The 18,995-nt window shown below is 39.4% G+C and overlaps 1 protein-coding gene across 2 annotated transcripts in view; it reads left to right on the top strand.

Moving 5' to 3' along the window:
• The window catches only part of LOC127577812 (glycogen [starch] synthase, muscle-like), a 66,436-nt gene extending 48,461 nt beyond the window's left edge, over nucleotides 1-17,975 (top strand). The window contains exons 9-16 of one of the 2 annotated variants that reach the window (XR_007957442.1): nucleotides 3,058-3,117; nucleotides 3,822-3,900; nucleotides 5,113-5,226; nucleotides 6,252-6,378; nucleotides 9,815-9,910; nucleotides 13,757-13,834; nucleotides 15,170-15,250; nucleotides 16,233-16,300. Coding sequence is in view for 1 of the 2 variants with exons in the window: in XM_052029392.1 (XP_051885352.1) it covers nucleotides 3,058-3,117; nucleotides 3,822-3,900; nucleotides 5,113-5,226; nucleotides 6,252-6,378; nucleotides 9,815-9,910; nucleotides 13,671-13,834; nucleotides 15,170-15,250; nucleotides 16,233-16,529 (1,018 nt within the window). In the remaining variant the exon portion in view is untranslated. Of the gene's footprint in view, nucleotides 1-3,057; nucleotides 3,118-3,821; nucleotides 3,901-5,112; nucleotides 5,227-6,251; nucleotides 6,379-9,814; nucleotides 9,911-13,670; nucleotides 13,835-15,169; nucleotides 15,251-16,232 lie in introns of both variants that reach the window. The other variant, XM_052029392.1, reaches the window with a different exon arrangement.
• The last annotated feature ends 1,020 nt before the right edge of the window (nucleotides 17,976-18,995 follow it).

Here is an 18,995-nt window from a genome sequence, read left to right on the forward strand (position 1 = left end):
CTGGCAACCCTTTATCTCCTCTCTACTGTAGAAGCCAGAGCTGATCAGAATTCAAAGATCTGTGGTCACCTGAAACCTGAATGGATTGTGGTCTAAGGTGTTTGTAAGCATTGGGTTTTATGACATTCTCACCTACATTAATAGCAACCTTCACACAAACTGCTGTGATATTGACTAGAATTCACACAGAGCAATAGGTAACGTTAAATCATGGGCACAGAAATACTTAACAGACTTCCATTCCCAATCCCATTGCCATCATACCGATAACTTCCCCATCTCCTGCCTCTGTCCCTTCCTTCAAATTTCAAATCGTTTCTCCTTCAGTTGTGCTTGAAAAACTCAAATATTCACATGCTCTGCAAGTGTATATTTGCAGTACAAATGTGGTTGTCTCTTCTTCATGACCAGATAGTAAGAGTGGTCTTTTTGTTGTTCAGTCTCATATCATCTCAAAGTAGTGAATAAATAAAGATGAATAAGCTTTGAATTGCAGCTTGTAGCTAACAGGACAAATAAGTATTTTTAGTCACTATTCATGTTAACTAGAGCCAGCAAACCAGAGTTTCATGGCTGGGCTTGCCACCTCTCTGTTTCTGAACTATTCAGCCTCCTATTTGAATAATTCAACCCAAATTACAAAGTATTGCCAATTAAACTATTTTTTGTTGATTTTGTGAGGGAAACACACCAAGGGAGCTCTTCTACTTTCATTCAAATAGTGTTATGAAATCTTTCCAAAAGATGGAAACGCGAACAATCCAGTACTGGGTGTCAGCTTAGTTTACATACCTAGGATTAGGGTTGAACCCACTTACTCTCTGACTCAGAGGTGAGTGTGCTGCTTAACTGAGCAAGTTTGAGAACAAGTGGTGGTGGGGAAAGTACAGGCCAGTTTCATTCCATGATTTTGTTTAGTGATTTTAATTGCTTTGGCTTTACTTATAAAGGAGATTCCAGACTAAGGATGAGCTGCAGAAGTCACGTAGCAAAACATTTCAAGCAGCAAAGTCTTAGTGAGGAGCAGGAGGAGGCCACTCCTGAACCTGTGCACTTGTGGACAAGCGGCTGGCTGCACTGCTCTCCACCATAGTTGAATCACCAGGCATACTGGAGCAGAGCATATAATAGTGGAGGCAGTATGATCGTGCTGTAGAGTTGGGACTACAATTGTACATGAGGCTCTTTTATAAGTTTCATGCAGAAATGCAGTTACATCCCTTAATGTATCTTTCATGAGCTCCTACTGCACTGGGGTTGCTGGGTACACTGGTGTTTCTGGAGCTGCATCCAAATGGGCATTGCCTGCCCCCTACTCCCATATTATTTCTGGCTCTGGTTTGTTCCATCACCAGAGCTGGACTTCCATTGTACATCAGAGATATTGCATATACTGTACAATGGGATAATGTTCACAAACCTCTAAGGACTTTACAGCAGTGCATCCTTTTGATATTTAAGATATCAATCATATTAATGGTGCTGGGGGTTTCAGAAGCCTTACTGTAACGGTATCTGCTTGACGTATGATGGCATTAAATTGAAAGCAAAGAGTGAGTTGCCTGGGAAGCATGCACGGGGCTTTATACTGGTAACTAACCAGCTGCCATTAAATGAACAGAACCCCTTACTGCCTGCCCAAAATGTTACATTGTCAATAGCCTTCTGGGTGACCAGGTGGATGCTATTAAACATCTCCTGTGCTGGAAGAAGACAAAGTTTGGTGGAATAACCATCCTGTCAATGTATGTCATGTGTCAGAAAATACATTCACTGTCTTTTCCAGTTATTTCTGCTAAGGTCTCTTGTCTTTGTTCCTTAATCCCATTTTACATTTGTGTGGATGATGTTTTGCAGGAGCTTTAGTGGGGGAAATGTGATCCAACCCTACCCCTTCCCTCCACTTGCACCACTTCTCTTCACCCCTCCACAGTTTTATTGTACGTCCAACTTCCGCCAACCTGTGATTCCCACCAGCACCTGCACTTCACTTCTATGTTTTCCTCCTCCCCTGCTCTTCAGTCACTCACTTCATTCAATTTAAATAATACTGGAATTGAGATCTAGCTTTATTTTTATTTCCATCTAAAATTAATAAACAAAATACTACTGAGTAGGAATGACTAGAATGTAAAAAGAATGTCCACACATTTGCTTTCACCCAAGCTTCCATTGATTCACTATCTTCATTGATCGTGCTTTAATCCCACTTGCTACTGTGACATTTTGAGACCTATTTGTGTACATTGTTGATTCCAAATAGATTTCCAGTTAGTGATTTGTAAACTGAAGTGTTTGAAATTTCTCCAGCTTTGACACTCAGAATCTGCCACAAGCCAGTGATTTGGCTCCTTCCTTGTCAACATTTGCACAAACAAACCAACCAATCCAGCTGAATACAGGAAGCTAAACAATCCTAAAATCCTGCTGACTGCTTCAGAAATGAAGGACTTTGCTCAGTCAGATTTCTAACAATTAATTAAGTTAGTTTCAATGATTTTAGTTAATCTTTAGTATGTGGGAGTACTTTTCAGTGTTCTAAATGTATAAAAAAAATACTTCTAATGTGTGCCTCAAGTGTTATTGAATGTTTGTGAATGTCTATCAAAATGATTCTGAATCCAGTCAATTGCCAGGAACAGCGTGGCAAGAGAGCAGGCAGCTGTGATTCTGAAGCAACAGATCCACCCACCTGTGTCTCAGACAATGCAATACCTTTACTTTTAAAAGTTGCAGTGATATATCTGCAGTACTTTTAATGAGTTTTTAATGGCATGTGTGTCTTGTACAAAATGTAATATAGAATAAATAGATTACTGTCATTGACATTGATTTTGAAATTTGTAACCGATTATTTTCTTCTAGTTATCTTCCTCAATCTGTATTGCTAATGTATTGTAATTGAAAATACTGGTATCACAGGCAAATTAATATTTGAGACTAGTTAATTTAGTGAACCCCATTGGATCTTCACTTTGATAATCACTAAATGCAACTTGATACTGTAAGGTAACCTCAATTATAAAGTGGACTCAATTATCTGAATTCTTGTTACAGGGACACTGCAAATGTGATCAAAGAAAAGTTTGGCAAAAAGCTTTATGAGTTGCTCTTGGAGTAAGTACCTCTGATTGACATGTAGACACTATTGTTAATCAAACAAATGCTGAGTAGAGGAAAACTGCTGAAGAAAATTGGCTTCTGGGTGCTGATAGATAAAGCTGTACTTCACCCCAAATACTCACATTCCCTACTTCTGAGTTGGTAGATTGAATGGAGCTTGACTGTACAATGGCTATGAAGAAGGATTATTTATAATTGGCATTTTTCCTGTTATAGTGCAGTTAATACAGGAGCTGTATGTCCTATGTGGATGAGTGCAACAGAGTCAATTAGAAATTAAGGTTGTTTGAAAATTGTGGCACAATTGATTAACAATCCAGAGCCTGGTTTTTACTTCAGTTAACACTAATGAAATGAAAGCATATCTCCAAGGAAATGAGCCAGACATTTGCAACTTCACCAATAGTGACATAAAGATATTTGGTGTAGTACCTGGCAAATGACAATGAGATTTCTGTATTTTTTGGATTGAACCACAATGGAGAATGTGAGGTTGACCCTGCATCACACCTTCCTGTGTTTGATCTGGATTGGAAGGAACAAGGATGTTCTGATAGCCTTCCCCTAATAAGCATATAAAGTCTTCCTCACAAAAAAAAAATCAGAAAGAAATGCAGTGTTTCCTGTGGGGAAATGAAATGTGAAATCTGGAGAATTGTAAGGCTATGGCTTTTCAAGCAGTGTTGATTTGGTTTCAGAGGTGAGATGCCTGATATAAACTCAATTCTGGATCGTGAGGACTTCACTATGATGAAGAGAGCCATATATGCCACTCAGGTAAACTCTTCAGCAGGAAACTCAAGGAAAAGAGTGAACACTTAGTTTTCTCTTTTGCAGTTACAATTCTTATGGCTTTGACTAATCAATATAACATAGAAAAAATGATAAAATAAATTGCTACTAAGTTTTCCAGATAAAGTGTTAGGCAACAATTCAATAAAAAAGATGGTGAGACATACAGCCAGAGACATGGATTAGCATTAGCAGTGCCACAACTGGGTTTAGTGTTGCTGGGATGATTGCTGAACAGCCTTTAACTGCTTCCTTTTCTGTTTGCTCCAGAAAATGGACCAACCAGCTGGTAATTAAAAATATATTTTTTAAATTTACCTGCCTGAGATGTGCTCTGAGATTTCAACTTCAATAAACAATTGGGAAGTTGTACCAGCTTAGTGGATCTCATTTGTAACTTTCAGTACTAGTGATCAAAGTTTGCATCATACATGCTTCACCCATCTGTTCCAGGCAGCCTTTCTAACTGTTAAAGGAAGCCGTGGGTGCCACTTGCAAAATTACCACTACTAATTTTCCTATCATCTTCTCTGGAACTTTCCTGTCAGTACCAACCTTTGCATTGCAATGTCACATAGTTGCATTCCACTTTGTACTTGCCAGACTTTGCAACTCCCTTTAATAAGCACTTCACAGCTCTAAACCCCAATGCAAATTGGGCAGCTTTTGAAAATAGTTGGGACTTTCATTTACCCTTATCAGATAGGCTTCACAATTGTTCCATGCAACAGCTGCCCAGTACAAACAAGTCTCCCACAGTGATTGCTGCTGGAAATGGGTGCATGAAATACCAGGTAAAAACATGATGAGCCTCAGGTATAACCTCAGAAATTCTCCTGCCCCACAATCCTGTCACCGATGACACTCCTTGCCCAAACCTGCAGTGTGGCATTGCTGAGTTATTTGGATGATACCGTTGCTCTTGAAAGTGAACACCAGCTGGTGTGTCAACAGAAAAGTTGAGCCAGATTACAAATCAGACTGATTATTAAGTAAAACTTGAGCAGGAAAATATCTGTTGGAGGAATTGGAAGATTCTTGATTTCCAAGAGGATATTCTGCATGAGTGAATAATAACATAGTACAATTTTAGAGGGAGATTCTTCAGTAACTCCACACTACAAATAAAGACAATATCTTTGATGGAGGTGTTACCCTTCTCACTCCCTTGATGAAAATATTTCCTTTCTTTAACAGCGCCGTTCATTGCCTCCAATTTGCACACATAACATGCTGGATGATTCCAGTGATCAAATTCTCAATGCAATCCGAAGAATTGGATTGTTTAACAACACAAGTGATAGAGTCAAGGTATGAACATTATTTTTTTTCTTCGTTACTATGATAAATTTGTAACAAATTCTGTACATAGTCGGAGGGGCGAACAAAACTGGAATGACAGCTATCAATCAAATTACAAGTGTAGGTAGCTCCCCATCGGTTTATTATGTGCATGAACCTGTTAATTGGATGCAGAAAGTTTCCTAAGCAAGTAGGCTTGTCTGAATATGAGTTCCTCCACTTTCTACATTTTATGCCAGTTAGAAAGAATATATTGTCAGAATATATTGCCCAATTGATAAATTGGATAATGTTAGAAAACAAGAGGAAAGGTTAAAATCTGTGGCACACCTGATTCTTTTTTCCCTCTTCTCATCCAATGTGCTTGTAGGAAGTCATCAGAAGTTAGTAGGAATGCTGATATATTTCCTGTCCCTCCATCTCATCCTCTCTCCCTCACCCTCACCCTCACCCTGATGTCAATTGCAAGGTTCCTACTGCTCCATCATGTGAGTTGAACACAGGCTCTGAATCAAATGGTGTATTACAGTTTGTTTCTTCATATAACTGAGGTTTGAAATATACAATTACAATGACAGGAAGTGAGTGGAGATAAACTTTCCTTTGAAGACAAAACATTACAGTGACAGGTTTTTTTCTTAAATGTTTTCATGACTGCATTTACTAAGGCTGGTTGTATTTGTCCATCTCACCCTTGTTCCACTGTCATTTATGAAGTGTTAATGATGAGTATCTAGCTTTGTGATCATCACAACCAACTACGTCCTGCCTTTAACTGTCATTCAGATACAAGTTCCAGCAGAACTTCCTGGTTAAATGTCCAAAGTGTGAGAACCTTAGCTAATTCCCCATTGACACAGAGTCTGATGTCAGTCATAGTTTCTCCTCTGCCACTGTGGATGAGATTTTCTCAATCAAACCTGGGATTTGCTTGGCATCATACAGGGTGCAATTTACCTTTGGACCATTATGGGAGGCTTGTGATAGAATTCTTGCATCTGCCTTTTAGTAAATGGGTTTCATTCATCCTTCAGGTCATCTTTCACCCTGAGTTCCTGTCGTCCACCAGCCCACTGCTTCCTTTGGATTATGAAGAGTTTGTACGTGGTTGCCATTTGGGTGTGTTTCCTTCCTATTACGAGCCATGGGGGTACACTCCTGGTGAGTTTCAGCTTGAACAGGAAAAGGGCAGGAAAGTGGAGCTGATGCCAAGATTAGATCTGTATGTCCTACTCTTGTATTATGTTCTCTTGTATCTGTTTTTTTTTGGGGGGGGGGAGTTGTGAATAGTCTCCTTGAGTTGTGAATAATGGGAAAGCAGCATTTATTTCTTATTCATAAGCCAATGAGAGCCAGCAACGTGTGGAAATGGAGCTACATTTAGGCCAGATCGGGTAGTTTGCATTCCTGAAGGTTATTAGCGAGCCATGTGGGACTTTAGAATGGACTGCCATGCCCTAATGCTAACCCAGGCAGGCCAGTTAGCCTGTTACCCAACTCACACAATGACTCCCAATAACTGTCAGCTGCACTGAGAGTGACTTCTGGTTAAAAATGACACACAATTTGTGAAGTGATTTTTTTTATCTCGGGGTGCATAGTACAAATCTACTCCTAATTGGCAGTCCTGTTCAGAAAACAGACCAAAAGGCTAAATTAGTAAATAGTAAAATAACATCCAGTGGAGGATTTTCTTCTGAGGTGGATGTTTGGGTCAGGACAAAGAAATCTTTTGTCATATCCACCTGAGCTATTACTGAACTAAATGTTTGATGCCAGTGCTGCAGAGTAAAGCAATCTTCATGTAGGGTACAAAATTAACCATTTTTAAAAGATATTTAAATAACTAGAAACAACAGTATCTTTCTCAAAAGCAGTTAAAGGCTCTTCAGATCTCCCTGTTATTCGGTTTTACAATCCTGTGAAGGCAACAGAGTACCAACTGTTTTAAGAATACTTCTACTTAACCAGTAGAACCTTGGGAAGTATTTCTAATTGTCTTGAGTGGCATATGAAACTTGCTGATGTAGCTCCATTGTCTACAATTACAATGCATTGGTACACAGCACACTTCATTCCTGTCTTAGCTACAAAATAAATACTGTGAAATACACCAGTGAGATATCCAAAGGATGCACTGAGCAGCTTCCTGATTGCCAGCAAAGGATCAGGTGTATTGTTTAAGGCAGTATTTTAGTGGCTATTGCATAACAGAGTACTGCACCCAGGACCATCTCTATACAAAAACAGAAATAGCATATTCATTAATAAGATACATCAATCAGAGTTCTAAAACTATAATATTCTTTTCAACTGCGTATAACAGTTACTCATCCATTAATATCCCATCATAGCTAAGCATCACATGAACAAGTAATTTTGATTTTTAAAAAATCTGAAAAAAACAATGAGATCCTGTGAATGGACAACCCAGAGGCAAAGTAAGGTTGCAACAGAGGAGGGAAATAAAAGAGAGAATCCTCCAAAAGATAGGAAATCTTTTCCTGGGTACAATTAAGTTCCCCACATAAATGCTTTGTATAAAATAATCATCATTATATGCTTCCATTATACATGGAATTAAATGAAAGTGACTAATTTTATTGCTACTATGGACATAATTGCAACACATCAGATAATTCAAATAGCTTCAAGATTTTTTTAACTTCACTGTTTCTCATTTACTGATGACATTTCAGGATATTAGTAAATCGAAAATGGAGACAATTATTTAAGATAGATCTGTGCTGCCAAAACTCATTGAATAGCTCGCTTTCATTGCAGACTGATTTTGTAGATTTCGGGTAGCTTCCCATAAACCCTTTTGAGTCTTTTTTTATTTGAGTGTTCTGTTTATAATTGGTCTTGCATTATGAAGACAGCGATCTCAGACTGGAATAAAGCGGATTGGTTATTTGGTAAGCTGCAGAAGGGTACTACAGAAATTAATCATATCTGAACCTAAAGACCATATTCCCCCTCCCACCCCCATACTTTTTTACGAACTGCTAACAATATTATGGCAATGTGCAGTTTTGAAACGTGGTTGCTAAGACGATAAGAACTTGGGCATGTTGTGAACATAGCAATATCATGAATAGATAAGAGAAGACACTGGCACTAGAGAGTAAGGCAACCTGTCAGGACCTGGTTACACGAGCAAGGGAGATTGCTCAGACTTGAAGCAGGAGCAGCCAGATGACGAGCTGTGATTACTGCAAAGAGATCGCAATATTGAGAATTGATGAGATTCATACAGGAGTGGCTGACGAGGAAGATGTGTTGTCAGAGAAGATATTGCAGTTGACAACATCAAAACTTGAGCAAGTGATCAGAGAGAAATGTCAGAATTTTACGGTGACTGGGAAAAGGCAAAAGCTTTACAGTTGGCTGAATGGAGTGAAAAATAATCTGTGGCATAAGGGAACGATGATCAAAACTTTGTCCTGATATAGGGTTCTTAAATTCATAATTAAGGATATTAAATACATCGAATTAATTGATTGGCAGTTGGCATTTTGGCAATCTGTCATGAGTTAGATCTTGATTTGTACAATAATTTAAAATAGGTGGCATTCCTTTTCTTTCCATTGAAATTAAACTCCCCTCATAAATGACGCAGGACTGTTGGAAAGGTTGGCATGTAACTGAGCTATACACACCACTGCTTCAGGGCCCTGAACTCTCCTGGGTTAATTGATCTCAACTCGGGTGGCTCCAAATGAATTGAGGAAGAGAAGGGAAAATGTGCTCAGAATTGATTAATAGCTGAAAATAAGTTTGTGTTTGGTTTTAGCTCCCTCCACAGTGGAACAAGTATTCATTGCTTAGGTTCCAACTTAGACACTTACTGGAGGGATGTTAACTTTATTCCACCAGAAGTTGAAACAATACTTCCAAAGAAGCCTTCAGCCAGAGTTTCAAACTTAAATTCAGGTAGCACATTCCTTCTGATGGGCTTTAGCATTTTATAAGGAGGTATATTACTACATTTTGTTTATTTTGACTACTTCTCCACAGAGAATGTATTTGTGCTGCCTTAAGAGATTCAGGCTAAGTCAGCATTTCCAAATCCCAGAGACAGATCAGAAGTAGGTACGTTTTAATTAGAATTAGGTATTCACAGACACTTGATTTTTTTCCAGGTAAATTACAGCTCTGGCCATCTCTTTCATCCTTTTAATTTCAATGTAGTAGCCAAGATTGGGTCTGAACAGGGTGCAGACTTATATAAAGATATGTTCGTTGTTGGTCTAGGGACCTTTCCAACTGGGATTTTACTGGATCAACATACTGTGCAGTTTCACTCAGGCATGCTCAAACACCCAACACACCTCCTCCACCTTCAAATTTCATGTTTCAACAGCACCAGCCTTCCTTGTATCTGCCCAATGCTAAATTTCCAGCTTTTCTTTAAAATCACTGGTCATAATCCCAAGCCTGCCTATTTAGAATGCTAACAGGCAAAGTTCACTGTTTAAATGAGAATAAATACTGCAATGTAAACTCCTCCACCAAAACGTCTAACTGTGATACTTAATTTGCTGCCTGGAATATGTGGACATTAATCGGACTTCCTATTTGTCTTTTCCCACAGCGGAGTGCACAGTGATGGGTATTCCCAGCATCACCACCAACCTCTCTGGTTTTGGATGCTTTATGCAGCAGCACATTGCTGACCCAGCCGCGTACGGTAAGTACCTCTTCATGCTACTTTACATCAATGGTACACAGTATTAGAGTGATACCCCTTGATGTTTTCAACAAGTGTGGCTTAATGACAGGTTTCCACAGGAAAAAGGCAGTTTGGGAGAAAATTGGAGAAGAAAAATGAGAAGATTAAAGCACTGTTTATTGCTGAGTTCAATTGCTGGGAATATTTCTTGCAGAGCCAAGGGGAGCACCACAGAATGGTTTTGTGCTCCTGCCTTAAGGCTACTCACTTTGTCCCTTTAAGGCTCACTGATTAGGCTGCCCAAGAGCTAGCACCCAGTTGTACCTGAGCTCTGCAGCAGGGGCCTGCAGCTAGTGTCAGATCCTTGGATTGAGCAAAACTCTGAAATATTCAGCACAGCAAAAGAGAAGGAGCCCTTTTCTGCCAGCACAACTGGTGAAGCAGGAGGTGACAACTCAAAACTTACAAACCAAGTGACCAACTTGCATCCCATAAACAGATGAACTCCTCCAGGTCACTCTTCTATAGGTTACTCTTCAATTCCCTGCAATATCTTTGACTTACTGTTTCACAATCTATTTGTCTCCATGTTGTTCATTACATTACCCAGCTGTCCAGCAGTGCCCCTGTCTTGCATCACATTGCTTTTCCTTATTATCCATTCCATGTATAATAAGTAATGTAACCTTCAGTTCTTCAAATCAGCCAATGAGTATAAATATCTGAAAATTTTTAGGTACGCAATAAATGATATATAAATGCAAGATCCCCAGTTCTTTATGCCCACATCTCAACCTGAATTTATATTACAATTTTCTTTGCTCCTTTTCCTCAAACAGTTTTGTACCTGATTCTCTTGAGAGTCCTGTACAGTTCACAGTGGGAAGGATAGAGAGGCTAACTGGAGTGCTCCAGTGGTCGCCGGCCAGATTCCAAGCTGGGCCTCTGACAGGACACATAACACAGCTGCAAGTTCCCTTTATTAAGTTGGGTGAGACAGCTTTCAATTTTACACCCAAAATGTGGTCAGAGGCATGAATGCGGTCTGTCTGGAGTAAATTTGCATTGTGTTCAAGCACTCATATAATACAGTCACTGTGGTGCTAAAGTGTTCTGAGTCTTCGATGCACGTCATCTCTCTAAACACTCTTTTTAAAAAAAATGTAAAGCCTGAAACAGGGAAACAATAATTTGGAAATGTGTGAAGAAGGGAAATTGCACTTCCTTCTGCCTACCTCATCACCCATCCTGACCTTAAGTAAGCTGCTTTAACTAAAAAGGATTATCTCTTTTAAAATTAGCTTTTTTTTGGTTGTAGCAAACTGATGGATTGATTGACAAAAACAATCTGTCTAAGATGTAATTGTATAGAGCAATTTGAACAGAAGAACTGACGTATTCCACTTGTGCTGCGCACTTTGCTAACTGAATAAAGTACAGAAATAAAGCTGACTGGCCTTTTGTACATAATGCAGGCTTCTCCCACTTCCTTTTATCTGCTATTTATTATTTTTAAGGTAATTGTGCTAATGGTTGCTGCATGTGGCCATTGTTTTAGGTCATTGCTTTTAGTAATATAATCAGTGTACTTAAAAACAGCTCTCTTCTTTATAATGTGCTGTGTACCATCAAATTGGCCTAGTTGGAAAGCGAGCTGTGCCCAAGAGGGACATGTTCCTTGTGTAATGACGTTAGAGAAAAGACCAGCAGAGTCCAGGTCTTTATCAATAAAATTACCCAGATGGTACTAATGCCATGAGCAAATTGGATAATACCTTGCTTTTCCTCCTAGGGAATAATTGTTGAACCTCACTAAAATTCATTGAATTCAAAACCAGTGAATGCTAAATTAAAGTGAAGGCTTTTTTAGATTTCTGATAAGCATAGCATTACTGAAAATTTTGTGGACTCACTTTAGCAGATACAGTTATTATAAAGAAAAACAGGCAAAATGTACAAAATGTGCTCTGGAGAACTATACAGGATAGAACAAGATAATTTGGTTCTTCAAGGTCAAACATCCTGTGGCAACATTTACAATTTATTGTCCACTTGGTTAAGTACAGGCACTGTTACACTGAAAATTTTCAGGTGCTTTGCAACAAATGAAATCACAGATGTTAGAAAAAATATTACGGTTTCTGTATAATTAAAAAAAGTAATAGAGATGCCCTTTATTAGCAAGAATAGTGCAGGTATTAAAATGATCTAGAATCATAGAGTCATACAGCACAGAAACAGGCCGTTCAGCCCAACTGGTCCATGCTGACCAAGATGCCCATCTAAGCTAGTCCCATTTGCCCGCATTTTGCCCACATCCCTCTAAACATTTCCTACCCATGTACCTGTCCAAGTGCCTTTTAAATGTTGTTAATGTACCTGCCTCAACTACTTCTTCTGGCAGCTCATTCCATATACTGACCACTCTCTGGGTGAAAAAGTTGCTCATCAGGTTCCTATTAAATCTCTCTCCTCTCACCTTAAACCTCTGTCTGCTAGTTCTTGATTCCCCAAACCTGGGAGAAAGACTGTGGGCATTCACCCTATCTTTGCCCCTCATGATCTTATACACCTCTATAATATCACCCCTCATTCCCAAGATATGGCCCTATATATAAGTAAAATAACAGGTACCATATCCTGTAAAGACCGTAGGAGGCATTGTTGCTGTTGTCATCTCAGACGGATTGCTCTTTTGCAGGACCATGTATCTTTCTCGCTTTGTTTTTGTGAGCCTCATGGTACAGTGTTTCACTGCATCTAGCCTTTGTAGGTGAGGTAGAATGTGACATTTCACTTTGGACTGTTCTGCAAAATATGGCAATGTGGTACATACACTTATACCATTCCCCTGAAATACCCTCTGCGCATGAACAGAACAATCCAGTTTCCTAGAGTCATAGAAAGGTACAGCATGGAAACAAGCCCTGCAACCATCAAGTACCCATTTTTACACCAATCCTACCCAAACCTATTTTATTCTCCCCATGTTCCCAAGAGATGACCCCCCCCCCCCCCCGCCCTGGTTCTACCACTCATCCATGCAGTAGGGGCAATTTACAGTGGACGGTTGTGGGATGTGGATGGAAACCAGAGCACCCAGAGGAAACCCATGCGGTCACAGGGAGAACATACAGACTCCATATAGACAGCACCAGGGGTCAGAATCAAATCCTAGTTGCTGTGAGACAGCAGCTCTACTGCCTAATACTTTCTGCAGCATCTCAGATTGGGGATGAAACTTAGACACAAGTACCCCAAAATCAAAATACTGCAAATACTAGAAATCTGGAATAATACTGCATACCCTCTGCAGGTCAGGCAGCATCATTAGAGAGAGAAATAGTTACTCTTTTAAGTTGGTAACTTTTCATCAGAAGTGGTAGGATGAAAGGATGATAGATGGTGAATGTGCAGCAAGTACTGATCACTGATCTGGAACTTCAGCTGATTTCAGACTGGCTAACCAGGACTTGGTCAAGTGTCACCACAAGAACTGGGAGCCCGGATGATACTTGGAAATGAAATGATCCAAACAATAGGGGGTTTTAACAGTAAAATGAGCAAATCAAATTAAAATGATAAATGAAGTGACAAAGGTATATCTGGTGATCTGTGATCATCTAGCCTACCTAACTTTTGCTGTGATGCGACTAAACCCTGTTCATGTTTGCAGCCACTCTCTGATTTTAGACAGAAAACTGTCCAATATTTGTCTTGTTGGCCAGAAGTGTGCCCATGCATTAGATAACTCAGTTCAGGCTTGTTTTTTCCTCAGGGATTTACATACTCGATCGTCGTTTTAGATCTCTGGATGACTCGTGCAATCAGCTGACCTCATTTATGTACAGCTTCTGTCAACAGTCCCGTCGACAGCGCATCATTCAGAGGAATCGCACTGAGCGCCTCTCCGATCTGCTGGATTGGAAGTACCTGGGAAGGGTAAAGCTCAGCACTATTTCCTCGCCTTCATTATAGTTAGTTGTAAGCAATATTTAACTCCAATCAAGTTTCAATGCTGCGTTATTACCTGCTACAAAATTTTTAAAACTGGAAGGATTTTTCTGCCATCACCTTCACACTTTGTTTTGTTATTAATGCTTTGATCACTTTCCTTCCCTTCTGTGGTGTCTGCCATCTACACTCACCATTCATTTCATCACGATTTCTCTTGTCTACCATACCTCTATGAGGAAATCTGAAGAAACTTGTGCTTGTCACAACACAAAATACATCACTTCCAGCAACAACTTCTCTGTCCACATGGCCATCCGTCCTGTAAACCAGGCCTCTGTCTTTAATTTCTTTTTTGTCATCAGTTATGCTCTTAGACCCTAATGACATCATCTGAAAAGCATGGGGTTAGTTTCATTGTGTGCACTGGTGACAGCGATCTCTATCTCCCAATCTTATCTCTTTTGCTTTGCAACTGCCTGTTTGACTTTTACAAGTGGATGAGCTAAATTCCCGTTCAGGTTAATGTGGACAGAACTCAAGTGTTCTCTCCAGTCTCGGTCAGCACTTTGCTCTGTTGCCATTGCCGCTGGATGCACAGAACCATAAGTTACCACTTTCCCCTGAACACAACATCCTTTCTTACATTGCTCTGTTACTAAGGTCACTTAGTTTGACCACTATCATTTCTTACATCTCTCTCACTGCTACTAGAACTCTAATGTAGAAGTCACAACCACATGCTGTCTAACTTTTCAACTTAACTGTCTATGAGTTACAACTCAGTTGAAACATTGCTTCCAAGTCTTAGGTTTTACATCCATTACCCTTGTCCTCCTGAAGTTCACTGAACCACCTGTATCAGTAAAATGACCCAGAGCTTTCATTGTCTCCAGTCCTTCAGTGGCTTTGAATCAACCATCCTTGGTGATATCTTTCTGTTCAATATTCCTGCATGCATCCGCCTCTCCTCAATGATTACACCTTGCCTTAATGTCCTCATTGCTGGCTACTCTCAAGTACTGTACCCCTCTCGGGATCCTTCCATTCTCCACCTGGCACTTCAAAAACTTCCTCAGAAACCTGTTTTTACACTATTCCAACATGATGCAATCCCTTGTTGTCCCTGCTTGCCCTCACTTGTTTCTCTGCTTTATAAAATGCTTCCAGGGGATTTTCTTTGTGAAGAGCATTACCTAGTTGATCTTTGTTGTTCTTACATCTCTGATCTCAGAGAAGAATTATACCCCAAAAAAGAACAATGTTATGTTTTGGGGAAGATTGTCTCTTTGTAAAGGGAGTGTCTTTTGATTTACTTTTCAGTATTACGTCCATGCAAGACAACTCGCCTTAGCCAAAGCTTTTCCAGATTCCTTTACTTCATCTCTCTGGGAGCCAGAGGTGGTAAGTGACTGTCTTATTGTTTATAACACTGCTTATCAGCATAAATGTCAGAGTTTGCTTATTCTAAAATTCAAACTGCTCATTTTCTTTTAGAGTAGATTTAAGTATAATTTCAGTCTCTAGCTATTTCGAAGCAAATTGTTGGCAAATTTTAAACCTAATGCGGGAGGGGAAGGAAGTTAGAGCCACGTGTGCTATTAGTTACGATGATTCATAGCTGCCACGTGTTACCTAATTTGAATATTCTCTTTTAATTGTGCCAGTGGCGTTGTGATTTTCTCTGTGATGCTTTTATGGAAATCTTAGTTCTCCTGACCATATATAAAATTAATAACTCTCATTTCATTGTCATACACTGCATGATGTAGGGGATTGTGAGTCCTTTCAGCATCACTTGTTATGATTGGGTCGTGAAGCTGCCCATCAGTAACTAACTTATTGTTCGTTAGCTGTAAAAGCTTTTTGTCATGATGGTGTTGACATTTTATGTAATATTTTAGCATGGAGTAAATATAGCCTGTCTCAGTATTCAGACAAAAAGCACATATGAGGATGTATGAAAATAAATAGATCATTTCTTGGTTGTAAGAGGTGCAAATGAAGTGCCTTTGTTGAATAAACAAGTCAGTTGATGCAAACAAAGGTGCTGGTCACCTGAGAAAACATCGTAGAAAAAGTGTGCTTTTTGGAGTTTTCCTGTGGTTAGAAAGAAATTATCCCACTTGTTCAGATCTGTGAAATTTACATTAAAGCTTGTTGGTTATTGTAACGTGATTATGCCAAACATTTCTTCATTAAGTTTCAGCATGTAGATTTTTAAAAGCTTTCTAATGTAACCAAAAAAAATGACAGATTACATTTTGTCAACTTCCAACAATCAGAATTCAAGGCAGCACTGGATCATTGATGCAATATTGTAAATACACAACATGTTCATTGTATTTTGTAAAGTTGAAATAACATACCTCTTTTTAAATTGTAGAGTGAAGGTTTTTGTTACCCAAGGCCTGCCTCCAAACCACCTTCTCCTGCTACATCCCTCCATTCCAGTCCCTACCACAGTGAAACAGAGGATGATGAAGAAAGATACAACGAAGAGGAAGAAGCTGAGAAAGACCGAATGAATATAAAGCCGATTGCTATGATCAGTTCAAAATTAGAGAAAAGAAGGGTGAAGAAAAAGAGTCAAGCCACTGAGCCCAGTTCCCCAGGAAGCCTTAACTACAGCTCAAGTGACCCTGAAAACCATAGTGACTTGGGAACAGAGGAAAGAAACTAGAGCCCTACACAAAATTGTTTACAACTGCAGAGCTGCTGCATCATACCAGTTCTACAGTGAGGATTAAACAGAGGGTTAGATTGTGTGCTGAGTTTGAATGAGTTTTGGCTGTTACAGTAAAATTTCCAAATGCATAGTATCCTCAGAGTTCATGCTTCCAAGCCATGAGACACAGAAGTAAATTGGAAGTTCAGCCAACGTCACTGAAATCATTATTAGACATTTCTGGAAAATCTCTTCAAAACTTGATGAGTTCAAAACAAGATGGGTGACAAACCAAAATAGTCAGACTGATTGAAATGGGATAGCAAACCCACACAGTTAGTTAGACTGAACAGAATCTGCACATGTGCCCTGTTGCGTGCTTCTCTCTACAAATTAGTACATCTTCATGTTTCTTACATAAGTTTACAGCAGAGGGTAAATTTGAAATGGATAATTCAGCATCCAGAACTGGACCTGCAGAAGATGGGTTACTTTTAGTGAATTGCACAACTGAAATCATTTGCACATGGCAAGTTTTGCACGCTATAAAACATGAAGATTCGGTTTAAATAATTCATAACCATTAGCAGAACTCCACTGTATAGACATCAACTCAAAAGACTCTCCATTAATCACTCTCCTGTTTTAAGGATCTGATAGACGTTATTACAATCAAGTGGAAAATATGCAAAGTTAATTTGTTGATTGCAGAATGTATCTTTTACGATTTTTAAGAAAAGCTGTGTTCCTGGTTTTATATTTTAATATAATAAACAGGTATTTGTTTAGGGTAGTACTTTCTTCAAAGCATTAAGCAAAAAGGTGAATCCACAAAGATCATGTGTGAATGTTATGTGTGAAGGTTTTATTGTACCTCCTTCCTGGAGTTACATCTCTAGCCTGGAGTAGCCCCACCAGAAATTGTAGGGCTGCAACATTGGATTGGTCTAAAATCACCAACTCTGGAAGTGTATATATTCTCCTCACTCTCATTATTGAACAACCAGCCAATACTTAAGGTGCTCATAAGGAGAATGGTTGTTTGAGTACAGTCAGGGACACCACCAATGTCTATGAAGCTGCAACGTAGCTTGTACCAGTGCTCCCAGGGAACAGTCCAAACAATGTAGAAAGAGAAAGTCTTTTGTTGAGTTAGATGTGGCACTTTAAAAAAATAAATAACAGGAATGCAACTCCTTTTCAAGTCTAAAAAGAAATTGAGAAATTTACAGTTTATGATATTTTTTCATGGTAAACTTGCAATCCATATGTTGAGTGTGTCACTGTACCTTCTCTCTGCAGATTCTTATGACTCTTGCTGCTGTTCATTTTGGGTGTGTGTTCTCTGTTGAAGACAAACTTGAACTTATATGTATCAGTTACTAAGTATACTCTTTGGCAGTGACAGGTGAAACAATGTGAGAAAGTTACTGTAAAGGCATGCAAATAAAAAGAGTTACTTTTTTAAATTGGAGGTAAATCTTTTTTTCTCATTTCCGCTTCCACATTTCATCTAATGTCTCAAAATCCTTGGCTGACTGCAAATGCAATTCCACGATGCAGTCTGCTACACGTCAAACCTTCGTATGTTGGCAAACTGTAAGTGTTTACCTGATATCATCTCATCCCAGTTCCTTCATCGCCTGATGCTCAGATATCCAGTTGTAATAAGTCACAGCTCTAAACAAAGCAGCGTAAAGCTCATATTTATTTGTTGCCTTCACAACTTCAGGATATCTTAAAGCACTTTTGATGTTACACAGGGAAAGGTAAAGGCGAATTTGTGCACTGAAATGACAAGGTGAGCAGTTTCAGTGATATTGGTTGAATGTACATGTGAAGGTACGTGTGAATTAGAAGCATGAGTAAGCTCCTCGGCCCCCCCCCCCCACCTCCCCCCCCCCCGAATGTACTAAATCATTTAGTAAAATCATAGCTGCTCTCAATTCTCCATTCCTATCCACTCATGGTAACCTTTCAACATCCCCCACTTTACTAATCAAGAATTTATCCACCTTGCCTCAAAAATATCGACTCTGCTTCAAACGTCCTTTGAAGGAGAGCATTCCAAAGACTCACTATTCACGGAGAGAACAAAATTCACCTCCTCTCGATATTAAGTGGGTGAGCCCTTTGAAACACTGACCCCTAGTTCTAGATTCTCCCAGCAGAACCATTCTCTTCTCATTCACCCTCAGGATCTTATTTGTTTCAATCTTACTCTTCAAAACTCCAGTCAATGCAAGCCTAACCTGTACAATCTTTCCTCATAACACAACCTGCACATCCAGACCACAAGGAAAACTCCCTGCCCTTTATAGAAAATTTCCACTCTCAAGGATGGATGGAGTCATGTTTCATCTGAACTATGTTGTTCTTGACCATTCAACATTCCCTCATTGATGCAGTGATATCTCAGCCCGGATTATAGAAAAAATTTGGAACCACAACCACCCTATGCAGAGATTGGGTTGCTACCAG

The sequence above is a fragment of the Pristis pectinata genome, chromosome 14 (assembly GCF_009764475.1).
Source record: "Pristis pectinata isolate sPriPec2 chromosome 14, sPriPec2.1.pri, whole genome shotgun sequence".
Classification (NCBI taxonomy): Eukaryota; Metazoa; Chordata; class Chondrichthyes; order Rhinopristiformes; family Pristidae; genus Pristis; species Pristis pectinata.